We start from the raw sequence: 26400 nt of genomic DNA, 5'->3' as shown, positions 1-26400 counted from the left end.
AGTAAGTTTTAAATATCTGAAAATAATTTTAATTGAAATTTTTTAACTAATTATTAGACTGCCCATCAACAGACTCAACTCTCCCTCCCCTTCAATCCACCACTAAATTTTTTTTTTTTTAATCCCTCTTATTACTACCAATTCACTGCTAAATCCTGGAAAAGTAGAATGAGCATCAAAAATTTCCCCACCCCACCAACAGAGGTCACTACAGCACTGAAGTCCTTGACTCTCAAGATTTCTAAATTACAGAAAATAACTTTTCAGCCCAGGTCAAACCCAAACCATAGGGAGAAAAGACAAAAACCCCTATAGTTAGTTACCTGTGAGCCTGCATATGATGTGCTATTATTGATGACAACTTTATGTATTTTACCAAACTTCCCAAAATATTCTGGTCGTTTTAAAACCTATAAAAGAAAAAGAAGTAAGGCATAAACTGTACCCATTTTCATCAACCCATTTCATTCTTATAATGGAGATATACACTATTCCTCTTCAATGAAAGAAAAATAATTTCTAAAGGTTTCTAATAAATGTGACTATTTCCTAATTACAATTTGTGGTCAATCTAAAAAATCATCAACAGAACCTAAAAGCTTTTTTTTATGGACTCAGTGAATAGAAACTGAGTCTCACTACACTTGGTATTATCTACTATGCTCTAATATATCTGCACCAATAATTTATGGTATCTTACCTCCAGAGTACCTTAAACACAAAAGAAGATCAAATATTAACAGATGATCCTTATAAGAAAGTATTTCTCAAAACAACGACCAAAATTATGTCTTAAAGGCAGAGACAGAAATTCAAGAACATAAGTAGAGAGAGTCTTTACTCATAAATCTATTGTATATAACATATGATATATTAATGCATTGTTTATGAGCTATAAATTATCTATATATTTTTATATGTTTAAAAATATAGTTATTTTCATCGTGTCAATCAATTTTATCATTTCTCAACTGTCTCCTATTTTTTCTCTTTTCCTAGGAAATAACTTATGTGAGGTCATAGGTTAGGAAGATAACAGCTGGAAAACAAAATTTATACATTTCTTTCTCTATTACCTAGGTTACTTCTTCAGTTATTTCTGCTCATACTTGTGTTACTTCCTTTATTTTGTGATCATTACATGTACTCATTTAGCTTCTTTTACAAACTTACTGGCTAAGCTGTGTGAGAGAATATTATCGAGTGGAAAGAATACTTTGCATACACATGAACATGCACACGTAGAAAACTTTCAATGAAAGAGAGCTTGCTGTTTGGAGAGACTGTAGGAACAGTAAGACTATAGGTAACTTTTAGGAAAAGAACAGAATATAATTCTGAAGTAGTTGCAAATATGGAAGAATATTTTTTTATTAAGGTATACATTAGCATATTTGCCAAGTTTAGGTATGTTCTGCATCAAACTGAATCAAAACTTTGTACAACAGTATATGGCTGGAATGTCATTAACTTTTAACAGTTTGAAACATAATTAATATACAACTGAAACACTTGTTGAACAATGCAGTTTGAATTATGTGGGTCCACTTATACATGAATTTTTTCCAATAAACATATTGGAAAAATTTTTTGAAATTTGTGACAATTTGAAAAAACTCACAGATGAATCACATAGCCTAGATGTAGCAAAAAATTAAGAAAAAATTAGGTATGTCATTTATACATAAAATATATGTAAATACTAGTCTTTTATTTACTACCATAAAATATACAAATCTCATAAAAAGTTAAAGATTTTCAAAACTTATACAAAGATCATACATAGTGCGATTCGCAGCTGAAAGAAGTATATTAAATCATAACTGCATAAAATTAACTGTAGTACTTACTGTACTACTGTAATAATTTCTGTCACCTCCTGTTGCTACTGCGGTGAGCTCAAGTATTATGAGTATCTGCTTAAAATGTTGTGTGATGTTAATCATCCTGTGTGAGCAGTTGTCTCTCCAGTAAATTGAGTATCACAGTCAAATGTAAGCTCTCCAGGTTCTCGTGGATTTTTCATTGTGTTTAATGTAATAATGTAAACTCTGAATAACACCATGGCACCCATATGAAGTTCCACTAGTGATGCTCGAAGTGCTCCCAAGAAGCAGAGAAAAGTCATGACATAACAAGAAAAAGTTGAAGTGTATCGTATGTATCATAGGTTGAGGTCTACAGCTGCGGATGCCCACCATTTCAAGATAAATTAATCAAGTGTAACGACCACTGTGAAAAAGAAAATTTGTGAAGCCTTGGCTGCAGCTATACCAGAGGGCACGAAAACTTTGGACTTCTGGAAATGCAGCTTCTGTGCACGTACAGGATTGCTATAAGAAAGGCATACCTATAGACTCTAATATGGTTCGAGAAAAAGCAAAGTCATTATATGAAAACTTAAGGCAAAAGAAAGGTAAAAGGAGTTAAAGCTGGAGAATTTAATGCCAGCAAAGGATGGTATGATAATTTTAGAAAGAGGTTTGGCTTTAAAATATCAAGGTAACAGGATAAGCAGCTTCTGCAGACCAAGGGGTCCCAGACACCATTAAGAAAATCACTGAGGAGAATGGACATCTGCCTGAACAAGTTTTTTAATAGATAAAAATGCTCTATTCTGGGGTGGCAGTATGGGGTGCAAATGCCACAACAGACATTTATTAGTAAGGCAGAGAAGCAAGCACCTGGATTTAAAGCAAAAAGGGAGAAGCTAACTCTACCATTTTGTGCAAATGAAGTAGAGTTTATGATCGAGCCTGCCCTTACCTATAAAGCTGCTAACCCCCCTGAGCCTTGAAGGGAAAAGGTGAACACCAGCTGCCGGTCTGGACAATGAGAACACTTTTTCTGGATTGGTTCCATCAACGTTTTCTTTCTGAAGTCAGAAACTACCTTGCCAGTAAAGGACTGCCTTTTAAAGTTCTTTTGATACTGAAAAATGTCCCTTGGCCACCCAGAACCCCCTGAGTTCAACAATGAAGATATCGATGTGGTTTACTTGTCCCCAACACGACGTCTCTTAATTTAGCCTATAGATGATGGGGGGTCATGGGAACATTTAAGGCTTATTACCCACAGTGCTCTATGGAAAGGACTGTCAACACCAGGAAAGAGAAGCCTGACAAAGAGAACATCATAAAAGTCTAGGAAGATGATACCATCAAACAGACCATCATTCTTACAGAAAAACAACAACAACAACAACAACAACAATGAAAGCCATTAAACCCAAAACAATAAATTCCTGCTGGAGAAAACCGTGTCCAGGCATAGTGCTGAATTCACAGAATTTACAACAAAACCTATAAATAAAACCATTTTTTGTCATCGTGGGTTGACAAAAAAGATAGGGACTGAAGGGTTTCAAGATATAGATCTATAGATCTTGGAGAAATTCAAGAACAGACATCACACCAGAGGAATTAACAGAAGACAATTTGATGGAGATCAGTGCTTCCAAACCGTGCTAGACAATTAAGAAGAAGACATAAAAGCATTGCCAGAAAACAAACTTGACATTAGACAATCTGGCAGAAGGGTTCCAGTTATTCAAGACCGCTTTGGCTTCTTTTATTTACAACCTGGACCCTTCTATGACACCAGCACTGAAACCAAAGCGAATAGTGCCAGAAGGACTGGTACCATACAGAAACACTTTTAAAGGAATGAAAAAGCAAAAAAGTCAGAGAGAAACTGTGACATGTGTCAGCCTCTCCTGCCTCCTCTTACCTCTTCTGCCTCTGCCACCAGAGACGGCAAGACCAAACCCTCCTCTCCCTCCTCCTCAGCAGTCTGTTCTATATGAACATGGTGAGGATGAAGATCTTAATGATGATCCTCTTCCATTTCATGAATAGTAAATAATCTTCATACTGTACAATTAGTACAACTATCTGCTGTGTGTTTGTGTGAAATTCTAATAACTGTGCAGCAAAAAACTGTATGAGACGTTTTTGTGTCATGATCATCACCATCACTGCCTACGTAGTCGCTGTGCAGAAAATCATGTACAGGACTTGTACGGAAGTAGAAAGCCTCTCCTTACATAGGCAGAAAGTGATATTTAATATAAAATTAACTGTGTTTTCTGACGGATAACTTTGCTTTAGTATGCCTCTCATAATTGGAGAAATTGCATTGTGTATCAGCTTATCATCACATGTGGTTTTTAAAAATGTTAACGATATTTCCAATACTATTATGACTATAATACTGTATGCCATAAAAAGTTTTTAGCAATTCATTCTCCTTAGGTTAGGCTACCAATAAGCAATCTTATTGCTTACACCAGGCTACCATAATATCATATTGCTGCTTCTTTTGTCATCGATGCATTAATCATACCTATAAATACAAATTTCTTTTCCAATTATCTTTCCATTTTTTGATAGGGTTAGTAACACATATAACATCTACAGTGTTTTGTATCATGTAGACAATACCGTAAGATAATACCGACATAGGTACTGACAGACAATTCATCTTGTAAACAATGTAAACTTATAGTATAGACTAATACAGTACTATAAATGTATTGTCCCCTCCTTATGATTTTAATAACATCATTTTTTGTAGCTTACTTTATTGTAAGAAGACAGTATATAAAATATAGACTACACAATACATATAAACAGAAAATGTGTGTTCATTGACTGTCTATGTTATCAGTAAGGCTTCCTGTAAACAGAAGGCTGTTAGTAGTTAGGTTATGTGGATGTTCGAGTGTACGGGGGTTGATGTTCCCAACCCCCACATTATTCAAGGGTCAACTGTAATTACTTTTACCATATTTTATTTTAAGTTCTAATAAGTATAGGTTTTCTACAGTCAATTTTAATGAATTAGAAGGTGAAGTGATTACACTGATTTTCAATCATTTTTCTACCAAATCCCCTGGGGGATAAGACAGTAACAGCGGCGAAGGCAATGGCCCTTGGGTTGTTCATAGCCAACTCTCAAGGTTGAGTAGAGTGTATATTTTGATGTTTACCTACAGGTGGAATGTGGAACTGCATTCAATATTCCAGCTGAATATATACAAACTCAGCCAAAGGCCTGACAGCCAAACTGCCTGCTTTAAAGGGTTCTGGCTGGTCACAATTTGTGTTGCACAGGCATCTCATATCACATCTGAGTGTATGGCAGTAGCTCTCAATGAAGGCAGCATGCACGGGGACATTTTGGAAATCTGTGGGAGCTTTTACTAGGAGAGGTTGTCAAAGTGACGGAGACACATTACTGTTGGTTAGTGGATGGGACCCAGGGATGCCTTAGAATGCTCGGACTAGCCCTACACAACAAAGGATTGTCCTGCACAACTTTTTGATGTTCTACAAGACATTCATGTAACTGAGAAGACTGTTTGTAATTAAGAAATTCCATAGTATTTATAAATACAAAGTAGGCCCTCAGTTTTTACATACTTTGAATTTACAGGAAAGCAAATAATATGTAATTAAAGGAAGACTACAAATGCTGTTTGGAATTTTACTAAAGGTTGTTTCAGAAAAATTCCATCACTGACATTTCATGGCATCTGAGTTGACAATACATACACGTGTAACCATCTGCATTTGTAGTTGCCACATTCACAGTGATTCTACAAACAGATGTAAGCATCTTGGTCTTTTATTATGTACTGAAAAATAGTACTTCACAAACGAATACATATACAAATCATTTGAGGATCTAGTTAAAATGCAGATTTGGATACAGCAGTTCTGAGGCGAGACCTGAGAGTTTGCATAATAAAATCCCAGGTAACACCAATGTTACCAGCCCAGAGACCAAACCTTGAGTAGCAGGTTCTAGAGTAGTGGTCCCCAAGTATTTACAATTAGAAACACCCTTTTATAATTACTCTCCTTTTAATTTCTCCCTTAGATTTTCTGCAAAGTATAGATGTTGACATTATGTTATCAAGAAGTCATTTCGTGAAAGTCAAAGGGTGTTATAAAATATTAGTGAGTATTGGGTCTGATAAGGTTGAAGACCACTAACTTATGGAAATAGTTTCAGGCCAATACTGGGGTAGAGCGTCTTCACAACAATGTAAGATTTGTATATAATTACAATGACATGTCACAGTGCAGCCAAAATGATATTTTCAGAGTAGAAAACTAGCCATGTCATTCTATTCTTAACAACATTCAACAGCCTCCCACTGCCCTGAAGATGAAATGCAGACTTTTTAGAATGGTTACAAAGCCCTGTATAATCTGTTACCACTTACCTTGCCAGCCTCATCCCTCAGCATTGCATTCTTCCAGCCCAACAAATCACTTGCCGACCAAGCTCTTTCTCATCCAGAAGCATTTGTACAGTTCTGTGCCAGAAGCACGTTACTCAAAGGATAACAGGGGTACATAACCTACCTGCTGAAGGTCAAGTGCTATCTCTGTGCCTCCACGGCACACAGCACTTCTCATACTGTACAGTTACTTTTGTAAATAAGCAAGGACTACTTTTATTGGTGTGTGCTCAGTGTCTTACAAAGTGCCTGCCACACTATTGAAACTCAATAAATACTACTGAGAAATTGAACTATCTTAGCATTGAACAAAAAATTACGTGGATAAAGAATACGGATGGGCTGCAATGTATTAGCAAATGGCCTGTACTTGATAAAAAATGGCCTGCCCAGGCAAGGGAAATTCAAATAATTTAAACATATTAAATTGAACACTACAGATTCTGCCTAAACATAGTGGTCAACTAGCAAAACAGTATCATAGTGAATAGAAAGTTAAGTATGGGAAGCAGGCAGAGCACCCTGCACATCACCATATTATCCACATATTCAATGTCATATATTTCACTTTACAGTGAGTCAGTTTTAGTACTAACACAAAATATAAAAGGCCATGCGAAAGAATTATAAATGCCCAATGGCATGCCTAATACATAAAATGTCTTGCTATATTGAGAACATGGGTTATATGTTCATGGACACAACAGAAAAAAATCCAACAGTTGGTAAGCGGTTGGAAAGATGAATGAATGGATGGATGGACGGACGAACGGATGGATGAGTGGATGGATGAGTGGATGGATGAGTGGGTGGATGCACAACAGACTAATCGTCAGTGTAAAATACATTGGAATAGGAGCTTTAATATGGGTTGGGCGGGGCGGGGGGGGGGGGATGTCCAGGGTGTCTGGGGGATTGTTTTAGTCCTGGCTCTACTATGAAACAACTGTGTGATCACAGGCAAGTCATTCAACTTGTAAGTAAAATGGTTGTGTATTTAAAGTCTTTCAGTTCCTCAAACAAGCTGTTCTCTCAGGCCACCACACACCTGGGACACTCTTATCCTCATTTGCTGCCTACTTAATCCCTAGTAATTCTTAATCATCCTCTCCTCAGGGAGGCTTTCCATGGATCTCTACACTAGCTAAATTCCTCACTGTTATATGTTCCCTGTTTATAAATGCTCAGCACACTTTCGAGTTCTTAAATTCTGTCTTCCCCTCTAGTCCCTATAAGCTTGTCAAGGGGAGAGACTGTGATTGACTTGGTAAACTACTTATCTCCAACATCAAAGTACCTGACACATAGTAAGTATCCAAGAGTTTACTTACAGAATGAATGAATTAGGTTTCAACAAATCTAAAATTTTACAACTTAGAAGATCATCATTACTTCTAATCATTACCTATAATTATCATCCATATCTGTGAGGTAGTTTTTTCTACTGATCAATAAATGATACATTCTTTTGATGATCAATCTGGATATGAAGTTTTCTGATGGACGAAAATGATTTTCAAAACAAGTTTTAAATTGTCCTAAACTCTCCTGTTTTGTTAATCATCCAAGATAAGTAAATAACAGAGATCTTCTTTGACTTGAAATTACACTAACAATTTCAAGTTTTCTTAGGAAGTCAACTTTCAGTTTTCCAAACTGAAAATGCTGTACAGGCAAATTAAAAGTTTTTGAAGATATTATTATTTAGAAGTGGTAATAACTAATCAAAAAAACACTGACCTCTGGTCTTCTTAGCCTTGTAAGAAAAATAAAAGAGAAAAATCAATATTTAAGAAAATTCATTATAATTATAATGAATAAAGTATAAAACCAGTAGAGTCAGTTTTGGGGTACATTTAGACTCCAATAAATTGTTATCTCTCACTAGTCACCACCAATATTAATTTTTCTGTATAATAGTTCTTAAGTCATGTTATTTGAAGTGGAAACAAGAAATCTATGTAAATACAGCAGTCCTCGCTTATCTGCAGTTTCACTTTCTGTGGATTCAGTTACCTGAGGTAAACCGCGACCTGAAAATATTAAATTTCCCCAACCATTGACACTGTCTGCTTCTGACATCCAACCATCATCATCATTGAGACTCAATAATCCAGGACCACCCAAAGCAGACGATTCTCCTTTTGATATGTCATCAGAAGGTCAATAGTAGACTAATGCTAAGTCACAATGCCTTCATCATTCACCTCACTTCATCTCGTCATACAAGCATTTCATCATCTCACATCATCACAAGAAGAGTGAGTATAGTACAATAAGACACTGTGAGAGTGAGGCCACATTCACATAACTTTTATTACAGTATACTGTTATATTTGTTCTATTTTATTATTGGTTATTGTTGTTAACTCTTGCTGTGCCTAATTTATAAAGTTCATCACAGGTATGTATGTACAGAAAAAAGCACAGTACATATAGGGTTTGGTACTATTCTCAATTTCAGGCATCCACTGAGGGCCTTGGAACATATTCCCCACAGAAGGTAAGGAGAGAATACTGTAAATAAAAATAAATCACAGATTCTAAAGAAGAGGAAGAAAACCTATAATCCAAACTTCAGACTGAGACTATGGATTGATTTTACCCAGTCTTCGGGTGCTGCTCCATATGCCTCCAGTTCTATAGCATCAAGGATGTGTTAATAAAATCAAGTGCATTCACATCCAAGAGTTCTCAAATCAAGATAAAAGCCCCATTAGTTTACTGGAGCAGCAGTTTCAGAAATGCAAAAGTAGATTCTAATCGATGAGATTATTAGGAGTAAATAGAGGCAGGTGAATAAAAAACTTGTAGAGGCAAGAATTGCCCTCTGGTTAGAAAAAAGCAAAGCTGAAAGAGAGAGATAGAAGGGTTGTGCAAAGTTGTATTCAAGGAAATGATCAAGGGTGAAGTGGGATTCTGCCTGCCCAGGGAGTTAAGTACTAACTTGGAAAAAGGGATGAATTGGCTGCTGAGGTTGAATCATAGGCCTACCATGTGCTCGTTCCTTAATATCTCTCACTAAAGAAGTCTTTTCCTTATGAACTCTAGACTAACTCATTGGCTTTGAAAAGAACCCGGTTTCCTGAAAATCAATATAACCCCCTAATGCCAGCACCCCTGGACGTAAGTCCCAGTAATTCTTGAGTTGCTGCCATATTTATTGCCAAGTCTACCTGACTTTCTCCATTACTGATCTTTAAGCCCTTCATAACCTCAATACATAGTAAACTCATCATCAATAAATACTTGTTATTCTCTTTAAACTGAATTATATAAAATCAAACTTTAGACTTCTTAAATTCCTCGTTCTGGGGCCTTCAGCCCACTTAGCCAAGCCCGATGAATCCCCCCTTTGCAAGCATATTCACTATGGTCCTCTCACTGGTACCATGACGCGCATCACTTCAAACCTTTCCCAAGAAGTACTTTCAGCAGATCCCCCAACTCCAGCTCTCTCCTACTGAAGTATGCACTCTGGCTGTCAATTTCTATCTGCATTTCCATTAATCTAGTCAGCACCTCCTGGTATATCAGAAACTAAAAATTAGCAGATGTGTATCCAAAGGCATCAGAGCAAGTTATGAATTCAATGTTACTCTAATAAGGCCAGTGGTGAAAGGAGAAAAGATGTAATACACAAAAGAGTTACAAATGACACCTATACAAACAACAAAGAACCTGGTTCATTATTTCCCTTCATCAGAGTCTCCCTTTCCCCAAAGCTAGCTTAAAATAAATGAGTAAAGAATGATGATGCAGCATAAGAACAGCTCTGTAACTATTCTATGACCAATGACTACTACTTGGGCAGGATTTTAAAAAATATAGATCTCTAATGGGTACATATAACTGCATCCCCAACTGCTGGTCCTTATATAGGTACAGAAAAGAAGAAAGAAAGTAGTTATGTCATACGTTAGCCTTATCAGCAAAATAGAACCATTATCCAATGATCACAGACTAAAGGGGACTTTAGAGATCAAGTTCAACTGCCTAGTTTTACAGCTGAAGAAAATGAGGCCAAGAAAGATTAAGACTCTTGTCTAAGATCACAATTGGCCATTGGTTTCCTAGTGATTATTAAAAAATCATTTCCCATTTTCTCCTAAGTTTTAATATTTTCCAGGGAATCCTGCAGTTGGGTAGGGTCAACTGTTATTTCCAAATAAGCAAAAGGAAAAAAACGTGAAGTTGAGAAAGAAAACAGAAGAGGACTTACCTCTGGGTCTGCTAGGCGCTGAGACAGACCTACAACAAAGACGAGGTTTTTTTGTACGACACGTACACTAGCCAAATGTTTGCGATTTTCTGATATTTTCTGTTTTCTCTCGTTTTGTTTCTGTTTTTTCTCATTCTTTATCCTCTGCAGTTCTTCCTGGGAGAGTGGTTTATAAACTGCTGGGTCTTCTGGATATGGCTTTAAGCATAAAACAAACATAGACATTAGCATTACATAGAAAAACTGTACGAATAAAAAAAATTCTGGATGATGGGTGGGTGGTTATTACATCTCCCTTTTTAAAAATCTTTTAATTGCTTAAAATACTTTTCATTTAATAAAAGTTAAATATTAAATAAAAGTTTTTTAAATACTCATTTTTTAGAGTGTATACAGACTACTTTTAGCACAAAACTTAAACTACCACCAAAGGGTCTTTAAAAAAGAAAGAAAAACAGTCTTGGTATTCCCTACAGTACCTAGTGCACAATTAATAAGAAAATTAAATTCTAAAGTGCTGTGTAATAGGCAAGATATAAGTTCTCTCATCTAAATATGGATTTATGTATTACAACCAAAAAATATTTAATGAAGGAGATGTGTTGGGGGATTAATGAAGTACTTGTTTGTTTTTTAACATATTCCCAAAGAGGGACACAGAAGGCGAAATAAAAAAAAAAAACATAGATACTCTGGCTCAGGAGTCTGAATTTAATTTCAATACTTACTAGTCATGTGGTTAGATAAGTTAAACTCTATGCCTCAGTATCCTCATAAGTAAAATGAAAATAATCTTAAAGGCCAATGTAAAGATGAAATAACAGTCATGAAACAATTATTATTATGGCTGGCATACAGTAATCCCTCAACAAACATGAGCAATTACACTGCTGTGATTTTTATACTTTCTCTTCATTACAACACTGTTTTTAGTCCTGCTGCTAATGTCAGTAGGTGGCCTGAATAAGAGCAGTGGACTCATACTGTCTAGCTTTAAATCTTGGATCAACCTTTACTCTCTGAAAGACCTGAACTAAGTTATGTGACCTGTCTGCCTCAGTTTCCTCTTTGATAAAATGGGAATCACAGTACTTTATTCAGAGGGCTTTAGTGAGAATTTAAAAAGATGATACATTTGTAAAATGATTAAAATTATGTCCTGCAAATTAACATTCACTAAATCAGTCAGTAATACTACTTATAAAAAGTTATAATAAATGAAAGATGAAACACATTAAATACAATAATGTCTAAAACTGGATACGAAGAAATCTCAAAAATGGGAACTACAACTGGTTGGGTAATTGTGCCTATCAGAATACAGGAGTAGGGACCAATAGAAATGATGTCATCAGGAAAAACAGTGGGAATAGGGAAGAGCGGAGGAAACAGCCAAAAGCCTGAAACCCTACTATGCCTTTAACATAAAGTTACTTTCCTCTTCTTATATACAAATAAAAATGAAAAAATAAAAAACCTCGAATTTGTGAACACACGTTAATACTGAAGACAATTAAGAAAGTGAGATTTCCCTCTATGTTGCTCAATTTACTAATAATATCATAAGGTCTCCAAAAAGCCCTGTTCTTAAATATTCAGGCATAGCTCTCAGTGGTCCTGCAGGATATTAAGCACCCATACCATTCTATTCCCACATTAAAAAAATCTGAATCGTCTAGCTAATTGGTCCTATTTGACTAGGAGGGATAGAAAATAGCTGACTACATAAAAGTCAGTAATTTAGCTGACTTTCTCATGGTCTACGGACTTTCAAATATAAAGTTAGTCTCAGACATTTTAGGAGCTCCATAAATATATGCCAAATGAACACCAAGCTACTCTAAAAATGGAAATTTAGTTCTGCTAATTTTCTTTTTAATAAACCTTATTTTAAAATGCTCTTGCATTTTTAGGGAATCAAATGGTTAAAGCTATATTACAGTAAGTTCGATACTTCAATCAATGAAGTAACCTTCCCCCATTTCAATTTTCACTCTCTTCTCCATTCACCTTTGTATACCTATACTATTCTCCTATCAAATTTTAATCTATCTGCTTGAATAATTTTAAACCCGTGAAGCTATGAAGTATAAAAATGAACTACATACGAGCCAAGTAAAATACCTTTCTGAAAGATCACTTAAATTTTTCATCTGCACAGGATGCCTGGGTAGCTCTTTTCAGAGTGTTATGAAGTTCATTTGAAAACTGTTGCTCTGCACTACCATCTATAGTGATGATAATCCTTTCTCTGAATGGACCAAACATATGGATTGCTCCTACTTCCATTTCAAAGTGCGATCCATGCACTGTCAGTAATTTAGCAAGAGTTTAATTTACCAGTCCATGATAAGAAAAATATAAACACTGAAAATAAGTATTTGGAAACTTTTATAGCAACATAACATTGTCACACATGCATGTACACCATCAGTGGACTCTGTAGATGGGACATTTATCAGTGTGGTTGTTATTGAACTTAGGTAGTAATCACATGACAAAGGCTTGGTACTAGGCGTGCATAATAAAACCTTGTATTAGTCCTCAACAGACTGGGGGAAGGGTTCCAGGTGCAAATCTGGTTCTTCATCAGAGATAGTTTGAGAAATACTAACGTAACTTTTCTGAGACTAGATTTCTTCTGTGGATATGGATTTGACAACCACTCAAAGGTTTTTTCCTTTGTTAACATTCTCTGACATTGTAAAATCCCAATAAAAGATGATGCAAAGTAATGTAAAAGCAAAAAATGCATAAACACACACCAACAATTACACTGTAATATAAACTCTCATCAAGTATATTACTGATGCACCACAACACTGAGTATATAGCTGAGTATGTAACGCTGGTTATCTTAAGTCTTTTTTCTATGTTACTACGAGTTTTTTTATGAAAATATAATTCCACCAGACATCAAAGTCAGATTTGTTGGAAAACAACTGCTACATAATTGGGGAAAAACAACAATACAGGAGAACAGAACAAATTAGTTTACGATGATTTACCCTCCAAAAATCTCTTTTTCTAACAACTTAAAAGTTATAAATACTAGCTTTTTAATCTTAACATACTTGTGAAACTACATTTCTGTTAGGAGAAATTAAAATTTTCTAGATAATATAAAATGTATAAATTTAAACACAACTGGCAAATATACAAAATCTTATTAGCCTTAACTTATCTAAAGACTTCATTAAAAGTTGGAATGGAGATGCATTTTTACTGTGTAAGATATTTTTAATAGTGTTAATTTGGCAATAAATTGCCAAACTACTAATTAAGATGGCTTACAGTCTCTAGTTTAATCAATTTCTTTCATATATGTAGTACCTTCCCACTTTTATTCCTAATGTATTTACATGTGTCTTCTCTTTACATTCTAATCATACTTGCCAAGAGTTTATTTTCTTGGTCTTTTCAGAGAACCAGCTATAACCTTTATTAAAATACTACTTTTCTTCTATTTCACTAAATTTTGCTTAATCGCTATCTTTCACTGTCACAATGGTTTTTTTTGTTTGTTTTTTCTGGTTTCTTAACCTGGAAATAAGTTCATTTATTTTTGTTGTTTCTAATAAAAGCACGTATAGCTCTAACTTTCCCTCTTGCTAGAGACAATGAAAAATACTATATAAAACTTCATTTTTAAACCAACATCTTAAAAACAACAATGATCTGCAGTAGAGAAGTCCCAAGTCAATTTCTGAATGAGTCAAATACCACAGAGAAAAGTGGAAAGTCTGAGTAACGATAAACAAGGAGAGAAGAACGAATGGGGGAAGAGAGACAGCACTCAAAGCCCGAGACCAGCTCAAGGTAAAGAGTCTTAGGGGAGAGCATCCCCATCTTAAGCTGAGACCTGGCCTCCTCAAAGGGCTCTTTTAGTCTCAGAATAAGAAAAACTAGAGAGAGGTCAAAACAAGAAAAAAGGAAAATTAAGGTAGAAGAAAATCACTCTAGAAAAGCTGTTGAAATCAACCCTAAAGAAGATTTGGATCCTGGAGACCACACGATTTTTACGCTTGAAACATCGCAACTGGCAATGTTTACAGGATCCAGCAAAAGCCACATGAAAGTCTCTGCAGAGGTAGGCAAACCGACCTTAAGCCTTGGAGAATCCTACAAATAATTCAACAACAACCAGGAAGCAAGTATAGATAACCAAGCACATAAAGAAATAAAAGGACATGTACAACAACCAGTAGAAACATCCCTCACAGACCAGCTACTAGAATTATTGGACACAGATTTAAAATAATGCTTATCTGTTTAAAAAAAATATATGACAAACTGGAAAATATCTGCAGGGTATAAAAATCTTTTTTAAAAATGACATATCAAGTATGAAAAAAGAACAAACACTACTTCTAGAAATGGAAAACACAAAAGGCAAATTTAAAAGCACAGTGGACATATTTAGCAGCAGACTGGACCTAAAAAAACACTTTACGCACCGCACTAGAGGACAGATTGGAAATCATCATCCATTAATGCACTAAGCAAAGAAAACAACAGAAAACACAGACAAGATTAAGAAACATAAAAAAAAGGTGAAAAGATACGAAAAAGTGTTTAATCAGAGTCCCAGAAAGAGAGGAAAGAAAACAAAGGCAGTATCTGAAGAAATAACAGTATAATTTTTTCCAGAACTAATGAAACTCACCAATCCACAGATTCAAGAAGCTCTACAAACCAAAGCAGGATAAACAGGAAATACATGTGTGAGCTCCACTTTTTGAATTAGTTAATATTTCTTTTGTGGCCTAACAGTCAATATTTGTGCCCACTGCAATTATTAAAGTTTTGTACTAATTTGTTTGTAAAAAGAATGTACACACATATACATGCTTGTTGTGTCATTCAAATTTCCATTTCCTTTTTATTGTCTACTTCATCTGTCCATTTCTAAAAATACAGAAGTTAGAAGTCTCTCCATTATGACTGTAAATGTAGTGTTTCTCCTAATATTTTTATCAGTTCAATATATTTCAAAGATCTGCTGTTAACTAGTTTCATGACTTTAGAAACCTTTTATCAGTAAGAAAAAGTCCTCTTTGACCTTTTAAAATGTGTTTAATCGTAAATTTGAGTATGAGTAATACTCGTACCTTCTTTCCTATACTTTCATTTTCTTATCATATCTTTTTTTCCCTAGTTTCACTGATATTTTTCTTATATATGCTCCTAGTCACAGTGCTACAAGGTTTATTAAGAAAAAGAGCAGTCCTCCACTTCCCTCCTCCCCAGCACCAGTTGCCTCTCCCTACAAATAATCTGTTGACTCTTTTAAATTATTGTTTTGTCATTTACTATCATATCATTAAATAATATGCCTGTATTGTTACTTCTTGATTTTTCAATTTTAGATATTATCACATTATACAAGTTAAGATTTAAAGTTACTTAGCCAGCCTAACCAAATATCCCAAGTTCGCCTTCTAACCTCCCACCCTAATTTTGGTTAGGGCAATTCATGATTACATTATTATAAAGTTCAAATGTTACTTATAAACCTCAAGCCTTGACAGAGATGATGGTAACAGACTAGACTACCAGCATAAACAACTAGAAAACTAGACAAAACATATAAATGTTTTTAGACACTGAACAAAAAGGCAATGAAGACGTCAGTGACTTTTGAGAAAAAAAAGAAATAAGACAGAAGAAAACCGTAAGTGTCCTAGCTTTCTGCTCTTTAGGCACTGATTGGATACTGGCACTAGGTAGGTCCAACAGTCACACTGAGTAGAGGGGACAGTGATCAAAATTTGAAGAGACAGAGGCAACTGAAATTTATGGGGTGAAATACCACAAAGACAACTAGTCCAAAAAGAATTCCAAAAATCTACATAGAGGAATCCTGAGCTAGTTTCCACTAAAATTTCACAATTATATAAATATTGATCTTTTTCAGTCATCCTGCTTCCTACTCAGTCCTGAGCAAAACTGCTTTTCACCATGAAAAATTTTCTTGTTAGTTCTTTGACTATTTCTTTCCATCCATCCTAAGTTCACTGCTTCTGAAGTTCTCTTAGAAGAGATTAGAACCAGTAATCCATCTTTTATGTTGCTTAACTTTTCTTTCATGCTTTTTAACTTTTTTTTTTTTGCAATATATCCTGCAACAAAAATACTCAGCACAATCTTCCAGTTTACTAATTTGCTCTTGAAATGTGAACATTCTGTTCTTCAGCCCATCCATGAGACTGTTCATTTTCAAGATTTCTAATTTACTCTTTTTAAAAAATGTTCTTTCTACATGACCACGTCATTCTCCCTTACCTCTCTGAGAAGTACCAATGACACTTTTAAAAGTTTATTTCTGTTTTCTTACTTACGTTAGTTAGGTTCTTCTATTTACTCATTTTGTGCTTCTCTTTCATAATTTTAGTTTTCCTAAAATGTCTGTTGATTCTGAGTTCTTGTAATTGGTATATAAATAGTATTTCTGTTTACTGCAGGATGGTCTTGACTGTAAAGAGGACAAACTGGTGGATGAGGCACATCAGTAGTTCATCTTCTGAGCACAGGAGGTTCAAGTTCCACCGGGCTGTTTCCATCTTAGGGCTCTGACTCAAACTTATAATCAATGTTCCAGCTAGAGGGCATCTGTCTCCGCTACATAACTGATACTTTTTCTGGATCTGGAAGCACCAATTCTTACCTTTTTTTCAGCAGTCATCTCCTGAATATGTTTGTTAAGCTAATGATTTTTCACTGAAATTGAACCCAGTGGCCTCTGCTTTTCATATTCCTCACAACTTCTGGTACTCCCAGAAAGGAGCCCTTTTACAGATAACCAGCTTTGGTGAAGTTATTTTGTTTTGTTTATATCTTTAAATTTTTTCTTTATCTCTACTTTCTAAGAATTTAAGGAGATTCTAGGTAATCCCTTAAAACTGAAATGAATCTGCCATTTCCCCCAAATGATTTTTCTCTAACGACAATTTAACAGTTGGTCTTTTTATTAATACTCTACGTCATAACACTCCAAAGTAAAAAAAAGAAGAGATAAACTTCATGAAGTCAATGAAATTCACAAGCCTTACTCTTGGGCTATCCTGAAAGTCATCACTTTCAACAAAATAGTGCAAAATGATTGTCTCCTTATGGAATGACTAGGAACCAATTTTTAAAACATGACTTACTATTTCAGATTCATTAACTCAAATTTATTATCAATTGTGACCAAACCTAATGTTAAAGATTTCATTTACACACATTTCCATCCACATTTTTAAACTGAATTAACTATATTAAAAGTTTAAACATATATATACATTTAGTACACATTATAAATATCTATTATATGTCATTTTTACTATATATAAAAACCATATTAATTAACACTTAAGTAGATCTAACCATTTTTCATTCATGTACTATACATTACATGCCTACTAGGTTTTTAAAAACTGGACAATGAGATATAATTGCCTCTGGAAAGGAAGTTGAAAGATAAAATTTTAAAAACTAATCTAGGTATCTAAAACACATTTCCACTTTCTCAAAATTTGATAGCAATGAACATACGAACTCTTTGAAATGGGTAAATAAAAAAGGTTGAAATCATACACACAGACATTAAAGAAAAGGCAAAAGATAGATATTTGCATTAAGCCCTTCGAGTCACAAATAAAGTCCTTCAAAAATAGAAATGCAGCAACCTACTCACCCTAATAGGTCATTCACTATATCTAATTGTTGTATACCTGCTTATTAAAACAACAAAATCTAGAAAATACCTAAAATCATAGCTTTTTTTAGAGTTAGAACGGACTCAAGAGACTTATATTTGAATCCCAAACCTACTACTTACTAGTTGATGCCTACGGACAAATTTCTTCAAAGGTCCAGTTCCCTTATGTGTACAACAGTAACGGTGTTATCAGCCTAGAATTGTTTTAAGGACTCAACAAATGAGTAACTATTACCTTTTAAACCAGAATTTCTGTCATTTTAACCCATGACCTGTTTTAGCAAATATCAAAACTTCTATTTTGTACTAGAAAATTAAAGTAAATTTCTCCCCTCCCCCCCAGAGGTAATGTTCAATGTGTTTTTCTAATTGTATACCATCATCCTATCTAAATTCTTTGCCTCTCGACTTCTAATCCTTTTAAACAACCAACACCATTGACCATGTTAATCTCCTCAGATAAGAAAACTAAAGGGCAGGTTACTTCACCAAGGTCATATACTTAGTTAACAACAACAAAGGGAACTTTTTGACTATGACTCCTTAGGGGCAGTGTTCTTTACACTTTATTATATCTTAAAAATAAAATGTTACACATAATCTCACCTAAGGTTTACAGTTTCTTTTAAATCTACTTACTCAGATGCATGGGCAAAAAACATTGTACACAAAGTTATTTTGGAGTAATTACCTTTCTACACGCAGGACAAAGCCCATTTTCATCAGTGCGGATTCGATGCCAACAAAATCGGCAAATCTGGTAGCCACAGGTGCAAGGGAAAAAATTGATATCATCTATCTCCAAGGGCTCCATGCAAAGAGGACATTCCACAGGGTCTTCCTTCGCATCGGGACTGCGAGACATCTTCACGTTTATTAAACAGCAGCAAAAGTTTATAATAATTTAAGGGAGAAAGAAGTTCAGCACTGAGAATTAAAACGTAGAACTTCAAAGACCTGCATGACAAGAAACAAAATATAATGTTTACTAATGCGGAAAAAAATGACATTTTTAACAATCAAAAATCATTTCATCAAAAAAATTTAAAACATTAATCAGACCAATTTTGCTATCATCTCAAACAGATTTTAGAATGGAATTCTGAATTTTTTTGCATGTCAAGATAAAAAGCCTGGCATTATTAACTTTTTTGATTCAACAGAAAGACAAAATACTTCTTTTTTCTAGATAAAAACATTTAGTATTAACTTAGTACTAATCATAGCATTTTTTAGGGGAATATGTAATATACAGAAGCATCTTCAACCTTCAAACACACTCTGACCTGTCTTATCATTGATCTAAAAGCTATCAATAATAATGACACATAACTAAAGGAGTATGATAGTATTCCAAAACATACCACAATTTACAAAATAAACCTAATGAAAAATACAGGTTTCGGTCATCTACAATTACATGCTAATATTAAAACCGTTACCAAAGAAAATATGGGCTAGCTCTAAATTTCTTCCAAAGGAACAGATTTAATATTAAACAGAGTGTGAAGTTCATGCCTAAGAGCAACTTCAAAAACCAAAAAGGCTGTGATGAAAGGCAACTGGGAAGAGATTCAGAAACAGGTTAAACTGTAAAGGAGAGAAAAAGGAGGATGAGGAAGTAGCAGCTAGGATGAGCCCTCCTGGAATCAGAACAAATTTCAAAGCTCTCACCTCAAGAACTGTCCCCAACGGTGAGTTCAAAATTTTTTTGGATCAAGCTGAGAAGCAATTTATGCCAGGGCATTAATGAAAACAAAAAAGCAATCGGCTGGAAATTAGTGGAGCTTAACATTTGGGTGTGGTCAAGGAAAGAGAATGGAGGAGTCCTGCCAAAAACACTGTCATCGCAGGGTGTATGTGGGCATAACCAAATCTACACCCCCTAGAAGCACCACCATATGCTTAACCCTGCAAGAGGGAAATGGACTTCACTAAAATAATCTACCCAGTCACTAAATAAATAGGCAAATAACAATAACAAGCCCTGGGAGGGGTGAGAGAAGACCACTACCTGTAGCTGCTAAAATAGTATATATAAATTGTCCAGTTTCCAATCAGAAATTACAAGCCATGCAAAGAAATAGGAAAGTATAACACATGTACACCAAGAAGGCAACAGAAACTGCCTATGAGAGCCACCAGATGTTGTATTTAACAAAGACTTCAAAGAAACCATTTAAAATATGTCCAAAGAACTAAAGGAAACCATGATTAAAGCAGTAAAGGAATGTATGATGACAATGTTACATCAAATAGAGAATTTCAATAAAGAGACAGATATTCGAAAAAAAGAGAGAGAGAAAGAGTAGAGAGAACCAAATGTAAATTCTTAAGTTGGAAAGTACAAATGAAATAAAGTCACTATTAGGGGCTCAACAGGATGTTTCAACTAGAAAAGAATGAACTGGTGAAACAGAAAGCAAGAGATCAACAGAGATTGTATAGTCCAAAGAACAGAGACAAAAAAGAATGAAGAAAAATGAACAAAGTTTCAGAAATGCAAAACACCAGTAAGTGCATCAACATACACAAAATAGGAATAGGAATAGGAATAGGAATAGGAATAGGAATAGGAATAGGAATAGGAATAGGAATAGGAATAGGAATAGGAATAGGAATAGGAATAGGAATAGGAAAGGAGAAAAAATATTTAAATAATGGCTGTATGAAAATTAAGAACTACAGCTACATAATCATATACATCAATCTCAGAAACAGAATGCTATATAAAGGAAGCAAAGAATATAACTGTGGTCATGTAAATTTCAACGGATAAAAGAAAACTATATTTTAGGAATACATATAAGATGACAAATATCAGGATAGTGAATGCCTCTGGGTAAAAGAAAGAGAGTTATGACCCAAAAGTACAGTGGGGGTGACGGGGTATTCTGAGGTACTTAAATATACTATTTTTAACCTAGGACATGGTTACAAAGATGTTTGCTTTATAATCAAACTGTACATGTTTTTTTTACATATATACATTTTATGTTTCTGAATACGTTTCTTATTTTGTTTCAGTCTTAAAAGAAAAAGGTTATAGTGCATATTTCCCAGAATGGTTAAAAATGATCTCCAGACCCAGAAAGCACACATGCCCAAGATATATAAACAAACCCATCAGAAACAAGATAGTAAAACTGCAGAATACTAAAGGCAACAAGAATCTTAAAAGCGGATAACTTAAAAATGACCTTTCATCCAACAGAATAATTAGAATTACAGCAAACTTAACAGCAACAACTAAAGCCAGAGGGAAAGACAGACATTCAAGATACTAAAATAAGATTACTGTCAACCCACAACTGTGTGCCTAGAAAACAATAATCCTTAAGAGAGTAAAATCATAAAATAACATTTTTTTGTGATAATTGAGATTTTTCACATTGACTAGATATTAGATTTTAAGAAATTATTGTTAAAGTTCTTCTCTAGGAGATACATTGTGAAGTATTTACAGACTTCATGATACATTTCACCAGGAAAGGAAACAGAATGGGGAAGAGATGAAGCTACAATAGCGAAATGTCCATAACTACAGAAATTTAGGGATGAAAATAGTTGGGTTTCAGTATACTATTTAGTCTACTTTCATGTATACTTTAAAAAGGCTAAAAATAATTGATAAAAGCATGAGGCTAAATTAAAAATTAAAACAAATAGACAAAAATAGAGACCAGTAAGAGATCTCCACTAAAGGAATATACGAGGATGCTCTTCAAGATGAAGGGAAATGAACTCAGGACAATGAGAAATTAAAGGGACAGTGAGGAAAGAATATGGTAGAAAGGTATTATGTAAACTGAATCACATACTTCTATATAAAATAATGTATTGGACTTAACAACGATAAAATAAAATGTTAAACAATAATGACATGTAAGTTGGGAGAGGAGTGATATAAGATAAACTGTTATAAGGTTCAACTTTCAGAGCAATATGAGTGATACAATTTCAAGGGTAATCATATATTCTCTATGATCTACTAATTCCACTTCCTGATTATCTTCCTTAGAGAAACAGATGCACATTTTAATGAGGAGGCATGTACAAAAAGTTCCACCACTGTTTTTAATAGCAAAAAATTCAGAAAACTACCATCAATAGGAAACGATAAAATTATGGTATATCAATAAAATACTATATCACAGTTTAAAAGACCACAGTGTGGTCTATGGCCACACTACTCTGAACGTGCCTGATCTCGTCTGATCTCGGAAGCTAAGCAGGGTAGGGCCTGGTTAGTACTTGAATGGGAGACCACCTAGGAAGACCACGTGCTGTAGGTGTGAAAAATAAAGACCACAGTGGATTTGTATATACAAACATACTGAATGAAAAAAGCTATTTAAAGGCACTGTATAACGGTTTTTACACTAAAAAAAAAACCATATGCCCTCTATATACACAAGTATAATTTTATGTGAAAAACCACAGAAAAATTATAAATAAGCTGGTAACAATGGTTATATCTAGGAAAACAATGAAGGAAATGGAATGAATTGGAAACTTGAGCCTTGTCTATGATTATGCATTTCTTCTATAATAGCCAATTAATTTTTAAAAATAACTTTTTAAGGATATTAAACTTTGAATCTTTTGAATGTAAAGACTACATCTATTATGTTCAACACTGTACCACTGGCAAATGTATATAGCAAATTATGGGTTCTCACAATTGCGGGGTGGGATACATAGAAGAGGGATTCAAAGGAAACATACCAGAATAGCAGTTTGTCACTTAGTAGGGCGGCTATGCGTAGTTTCTTTTCTTCCTTTTATTTTCCTCTATTTTCCAATTTTTAGAAAATGAACATTTACATTTATAATGGAAAACTTGTTTTAAATTAGTTAAAACCAAGTACAATTAACAAAAACAGAATAAAGTGATGCGATGAAAAAACTTTTGACGTATAATTAGTAAATCAGCATCAACATGTTTCCTATCAGCTTCATGTTCTCTCAGAAGGCTAAGTGTTTAAAAAATTAAAGGCTAAGCCTGATGAAGTTATTATTAATAAGATAAAATCAAATGGCACAAAATCAAAGCAGAGACTAATTAGTATACTAATTAGTTTTCTACCATACTTGTACAAATTGTCAACAGGAGTTTCCTATGTCAATGTGTTTTCAATTCAGAAAGAAAAAAAAAAAAAACCATCTATCTGGGGGAAAGTACATGGTAGAAAGGTATGTGTATTTTAAAGTATTTAAGGACTGACCCAGAGGCCTATAGGAAACAAATACATCCAGATAGCAAAAGTTTACTACCCTCGTAGTCACTCTGGACTTAAATAGTAGTCCTTTTAGAGACGCTTCTGTATATTAATTTATAGTATACTGGTAGTGACAGATAATATGGAAAAAAAATAATCCAAAGAGAAATACTAAATTAAAACGCAAGGGCTAGTCTCATTCTCTTGGTAGTAATAATAATAGATCACATTCTGCCAATCAAATGCTCCTCTTCCAGCAAGAGATCAGTCTCAATTCATCCATCCCTAAGTTCTTTTATCCTACCACTACTTTGGTCTTTCTGCTTCACAGCAAGCACTGACTAATAAAGAAGGATGTCCTTTCCATTTTTTCTGGCTGAGTAGAATAGATGGGTAGGGTGAGACAGGGTTCATAAAGGAGGAAAGATAAGAGATATCTGGTTAAAAAGTTATTTTTGAGTGGGGAAAAAAGTGGATTTTAAACGTTAATGCTAAACAAACACAGGAATCAAGGTTATATATGAATATTCCCTACAATCGTCAATATATATTTGACTTCTAGACACATTACCCTGTAGCCTATCTGGAATAAAATAAAAATATTAATAATACAGACTTATAAGGGGCCTAAGATACAGAAATAATAGCTATCAATTCCCTTATAAAAACAAAACAAAAATTAATATTTCAATTGAATTTGTTCCTCTCTAATCTCCACATGTGTCTTGATTATATTGTGACTGTAAAATTTAGAATGGTAACAGTTTTGCATGATAAAGCCATGTAAAAGTACAACACAGTTCAGAATCCTCTGTTGCATGTTTCATTCTTATGAAATAGTTTCAAGCAGAAAATGTTAACCTAACTGTATTTCTGTGGAATGTGTCAGAATGTTTTAAATAATAAAACATTTTATAAGCAATAAAAGACCATTGTTACATGGCATTAGCTTGATTACAATAGTAAAACACGTAAGTCATCACCCACCTGAGAAAGAATTATATGAAAAAAAGCTTTAAATCTATATAGAAATGCAAACCTATTCAACCAACTCAAAGGCTGTGTCTCCAATGTGCTGTATTATTCATCTTTAAATTGCACATGTATATTCTGTACACATACTTTAAAATAAAAGTCAATGATCGATTACAAGTGAAGAAATTTAGAAAGAATATTATATTCATTGTTTGCAGCCAAAATGGTCTATTTAAATAATTATCTACTTTAAATGGTTTTGTGGAATTTAAGCCTATCAGTTAAAAAAAATAACTAAAACATACATACATGCAAACTCTTGAGACAATGAAGAACACTCTGTTTCTTTAATTGCAGAATGGAAAATACATTAACTCATTCATAGCACTGCTATCTTAGAAACTAAAAGCCCCATTAAAAAAAGGAACAATCACTAAGAGAAGAGGAGAGGCTCAAAATTAGGGGTCGGCAAATATTTTTTGAAAAGAGCTTAATACTAAATATTTTATACTTTGCGGGCCATACAGACTAGCAATTACTCAAGTGTGATGCTGAAATGCAAAGGCACTTACAACGATACATAAATAAATGAGTGTGGCTGTGTTCCAATACGATTTTATTTATGAGCTTTGAAATTTGAATTTTCTCATATCACAAACTAGTCTTATTTTTATTATTTTTACAACTACTTCAAAATGTAAAAACCATTCCTTTAAGCCTTACAAAAACAAGTAGCAAGGACCCCTGCTCTAAATTAACATGGAAACCTTGCAAATCTGAGCATGAGTCTTAAATCTTGGACTTATTTCAAATCGATTTCTCCTAGAAAAAAAAATGGACACATTCATTTCTCTTGACAAATCTCCTTCTCCCTGAGAAAATCTTTTTAGTATTATATTAGGCAAATGGTTTCTCTCTAAGCTTCTATTTTTACTGGCCCTACTGATCTGGCCTTGGCATGTGATGAAAAAGAAACTACCAGCAGTTTTAAGTTATTAAAAAATTCTTTCTGTACCTTCATACTCTTACTATAAAATGTCACAAATTTGAAGTAATTTGTGGATACACGCTTATTTCCCAATTAGACAAAATTTAGGAAATACAGTACCTGAGAAATACTGGCATGAAATACTTACCTACCATATGACAATTACAATAACACCAATCCCACTCTGAATAATACATGTTAAAGTGTGTAAAACTGTCCCCAGTGATGTTAATCAATGCTTATTAAATGTTTACAAAATGTTCCTGATGTTTGGGGCCTCGATAAACTTCTAAATAATCACATTATCTGTATATAAAAATACAAAGAATGAGAAAATTCCCCACAAGTTAGAACTGGGTACGGTTTCATATTTCATAGAAGAAATTCGGCTGGGGTGCAAAAGAGTAATAATGAAATATGAATAATGAAAGATGCAAAAGCAGAGAAAGTAAAGGCATGGAAGTGAAATAAAACCATTATGAGAGTCTAAGTTAAGTTTTAACAAGAAAGAAGAATAGGCAAAAACAGACTAATGAGTTTGGTATCACAAAGCAGCTGGGTTTAATTTAATTAAAGAGAAAACAGTTTATGAACAATGATGTTGAGGGATGGAAGGAGAAAGGGAATAAAAAAGAAAACGAACAAATAAAACATTAAAACATTTAGTCACCACTTAGTTGCCCAGTTATAATCTCCCTCCCCCCATCATTTTTCCAATCTGTATAGTATTTATTAAATAGCAACCATTACTTTCTATTAAAATTACTGTAAAAACTACAGTGTATCTTTTAATGGGGGGTAGCTTTAAGAATGAGGCTGGTGATACTATGTTTGCATAATAACATGCTTTAGATATGTCTAAACTAGGTGACTACACTTAACCACATGTAAAAGTATATAAACTTTGATAGTGGCTACAATTTGAGCATTTGTTTCATCAATATTTTATGACTAGGCAAATTATGACAAATAATATCTGCAATGCTCTATAAACTTTAATGCACAAAATGGAATGTTTTAAAAGAGAAAATCCTGCTTTAA

The 26400-nt window shown here is 34.1% G+C and overlaps 1 protein-coding gene and 1 pseudogene across 8 annotated transcripts in view; one reads left to right on the top strand and one right to left on the bottom strand.

Moving 5' to 3' along the window:
• CNOT4 (CCR4-NOT transcription complex subunit 4) overlaps positions 1-26400 on the bottom strand; it is a 115549-nt gene that overhangs the window by 46865 nt on the left and 42284 nt on the right. For all 8 annotated transcript variants that reach the window (XM_016121091.2, XM_036230869.1, XM_036230870.1 and 5 more), the window contains 3 exons: positions 18866-19131; positions 10473-10670; positions 324-410 (listed from right to left, as the gene is read on the bottom strand). In XM_016121091.2, coding sequence (XP_015976577.1) covers positions 324-410; positions 10473-10670; positions 18866-19039 — 459 coding nt within the window. In that variant the 5' untranslated portion in view covers positions 19040-19131. The remainder of the gene's footprint in view (positions 1-323; positions 411-10472; positions 10671-18865; positions 19132-26400) is intronic.
• Positions 22351-22469, top strand: LOC118610884 (annotated as a pseudogene).

Source organism: Rousettus aegyptiacus, unplaced genomic scaffold, assembly GCF_014176215.1.
Source record: "Rousettus aegyptiacus isolate mRouAeg1 unplaced genomic scaffold, mRouAeg1.p scaffold_m13_p_13, whole genome shotgun sequence".
Lineage (NCBI taxonomy): Eukaryota > Metazoa > Chordata > Mammalia > Chiroptera > Pteropodidae > Rousettus > Rousettus aegyptiacus.
Note: the sequence above shows the minus strand (reverse complement) of the source record. Positions and strands in the feature narration are given on the sequence as shown.